Source organism: Myxocyprinus asiaticus, chromosome 19 (genome assembly GCF_019703515.2).
Source record: "Myxocyprinus asiaticus isolate MX2 ecotype Aquarium Trade chromosome 19, UBuf_Myxa_2, whole genome shotgun sequence".
NCBI classification, from domain to species: Eukaryota; Metazoa; Chordata; class Actinopteri; order Cypriniformes; family Catostomidae; genus Myxocyprinus; species Myxocyprinus asiaticus.
Window position 1 is genome coordinate 48185968 of NC_059362.1, and position 2500 is coordinate 48188467.

General features: G+C 35.2%; 1 protein-coding gene across 3 annotated transcripts in view; it reads left to right on the forward strand.

Annotated features, from left to right (window-relative positions):
* LOC127409626 (serine/threonine-protein kinase PAK 5-like) overlaps positions 1-2500 on the forward strand; it is an 82537-nt gene that overhangs the window by 36637 nt on the left and 43400 nt on the right. For all 3 annotated transcript variants that reach the window (XM_051644319.1, XM_051644318.1, XM_051644320.1), the window contains exon 3: positions 1645-1689. In XM_051644319.1, the coding sequence (XP_051500279.1) occupies positions 1645-1689 (45 nt within the window). The remainder of the gene's footprint in view (positions 1-1644; positions 1690-2500) is intronic.

Consider the following 2500-nt stretch of genomic DNA (forward strand, 5'->3'; position numbering starts at 1 on the left):
GGTGTGCTGAGTGACTCCAGCCAGGTCTCCTAAGCAACCAAATTGGCCCGGTTGCTAGGGAGGGTAAAGTCACATGGGGTAACCTCCTCGTGGTCGCTATAATGTGGTTCTCGCTCTCAGTGGGGCGTGTGGTGAGTTGTGCATGGATGCCGCGGAGAATAGCGTGAAGCCTCCACACGCGCTATGTCTCCATGGTAACGTGCTCAACAAGTCACGTGATAAGATGCACGGATTGACGGTATCAGACGTGGAGGCAACTGAGATTCATCCTCCACCACCCGGATTGAGGCGAGTCACTACGCCACCGCGAGGACTTAGAGCGCATTGGGAATTGAGCATTCCAAACTAGGGAGAAAAAAAAACATAAAGAGTGCAATTCACAATAATAAAATACTTGAATACACATCTATTATGATGAAGATTTTGATCTTTTTTTCTGGGGCTTTAAGTAGAAAAATGTCATGTGATGTAACCTTCTGGAGACAAAAAATCAAGTCTCATTAAAAGCTGAAATTCTTGAAAAAAAAATGTAGTGTACAATAATCTTTTATTAATATATATTTTTTAAAACAGAGAAACAGTTTGGTTTTAAAACATGATTAATAATTGAAAAACGTTTGTCCACCAAATCAAAGTCATGTAGTGTAACCAACATGTAGGTAGCTGTTTTGATGTAATGTGACCCTCTTTAGACCCTCATGACTTTGTGAAGTTTTTATGAAAAGGCACATTTCGCTCAGGTCATTTGGAGTAACCTGGAGAAAACTTTCTTGACTCATTTCATGATATTTATAAAAAAATGTTTTTATCTTTTTTAAATGAATGATTAAAGGTTCTGTAAGAGATTTTTTCATGAAAAGGTCATTTTCATTTTGTGCATTCTCGTAGTTTTGTAGCTTTAGCAAATTATTGAGGCTTAATGCCATTTTAATGCCATGTTGTTCATAACAGTTGTCAGTTGAGGGCGCTATTTTGCTGCTGTTGTTTCTAACAACCGTTTCTGCACAATATCGGTCTCAATAAAGCTCATTTGCATCTTTGGAGGGCGGAGTTTTGGAAAGGGGGCGTGGCTAATCCAACGGTAATCCTCGTGGAAGTAGAATGGCTAAAATCGCTTACAGCACCTTTAAGTACTGTATGCTCACATGTTTTCAAGGTGCAAGAAAATTATTTTAATACCTTTTACTGGATGGCTACACCACATGACATTTTAAAAGTCATTTGTTTTGTAGAAAATGCTATAAAAAAATTTGTTTTTATTATTATGAATCCGAATTGGACACAAATATTACATTTCTACGAACTTGACACATATGTTTGAAACTAGATTTTTAAAAGATTTCTTATTTTAAATCACTTATCAACTTGTATTTTCTGAACTATTAGACAAATTTACATTTTTTTGATAACTTTTTGTCATGAGGTTATCTAGATCATACATTAAAAATATTGTTCAAATCAGACCAACAGTCCTAAAACAAAAAATGACAGACACGTTTTTATAGACGGAAATGAACTGTGAGGTGCTCGGAAACATAATAACTAGTAGGTTAGTTGGTGACAGCACTGGACACAAGAGGTTTTGTATTGTTGGAGAGATCTCTGAAGAGATACACAGATATTAATTCTCTGCTCTCTTCACAGATATCTCCCAAGAAAGTCCGGTCAGCTGAGTCGCCGTTGCGAAAAGTACGCCCTCTTTTCCTTCCCTCGTTTCTTTCTCTCATTTATCTGACCTGATCACTGCTGTGACATCATGCATCTCTGCTCTCGTGACTGTATGATGTACTTTTACATCATCCTTAAATTATCATACAATCTAATGTTAAAAACAGAGCGATTTATAAACTGAAATGCATGTTTGGAGATTACACTTTTATGAATGCTTCGTTGTGTCATATGGCCTATCACATGATCAACAATATCATTCGATCTGAGATGTCAATCATCTCATGAAATATTAAAGTTCATCTGTTGGCATGAATCATAACATCTTTTATCATGCATGTGTTGATTTAACAAGCCGTATGACTCAAGAATGTTGCGTTTGTGAAAGTTTACTGAATAATTGATTAAGATTATGAGATTATTTGTGTTTGTGCATGTGTGAGCCGGTCAGGTCATTTAAAGACAAATGCAATGAATATAAAGAGGAACATTTGACATTTGAAATAATACTACATAATAAAGTTATTCTGAAATGAGTGACAGTGTCAGGAACATGTTCAGTTTATATTTCACATCAAAATCAAGAGACAAAATCAAGAAAAACATCATGACAATGAAGCATTTTACTCTCCAGTTGACCTTTTATTACAATACAAAAATGTGTTATCTACATACAAAAATATCAAAAATAACATTGTATTGGTTGTACCGCCCTCAGTTTTTGCTGCTTTAAATAAAACAGAATTGTTAGTTAATACAGTAAAACAAAGACTGAATTACAGTAATGAAATCATTATTGAGAATTACAAACACATGCATTACAGTAATAATT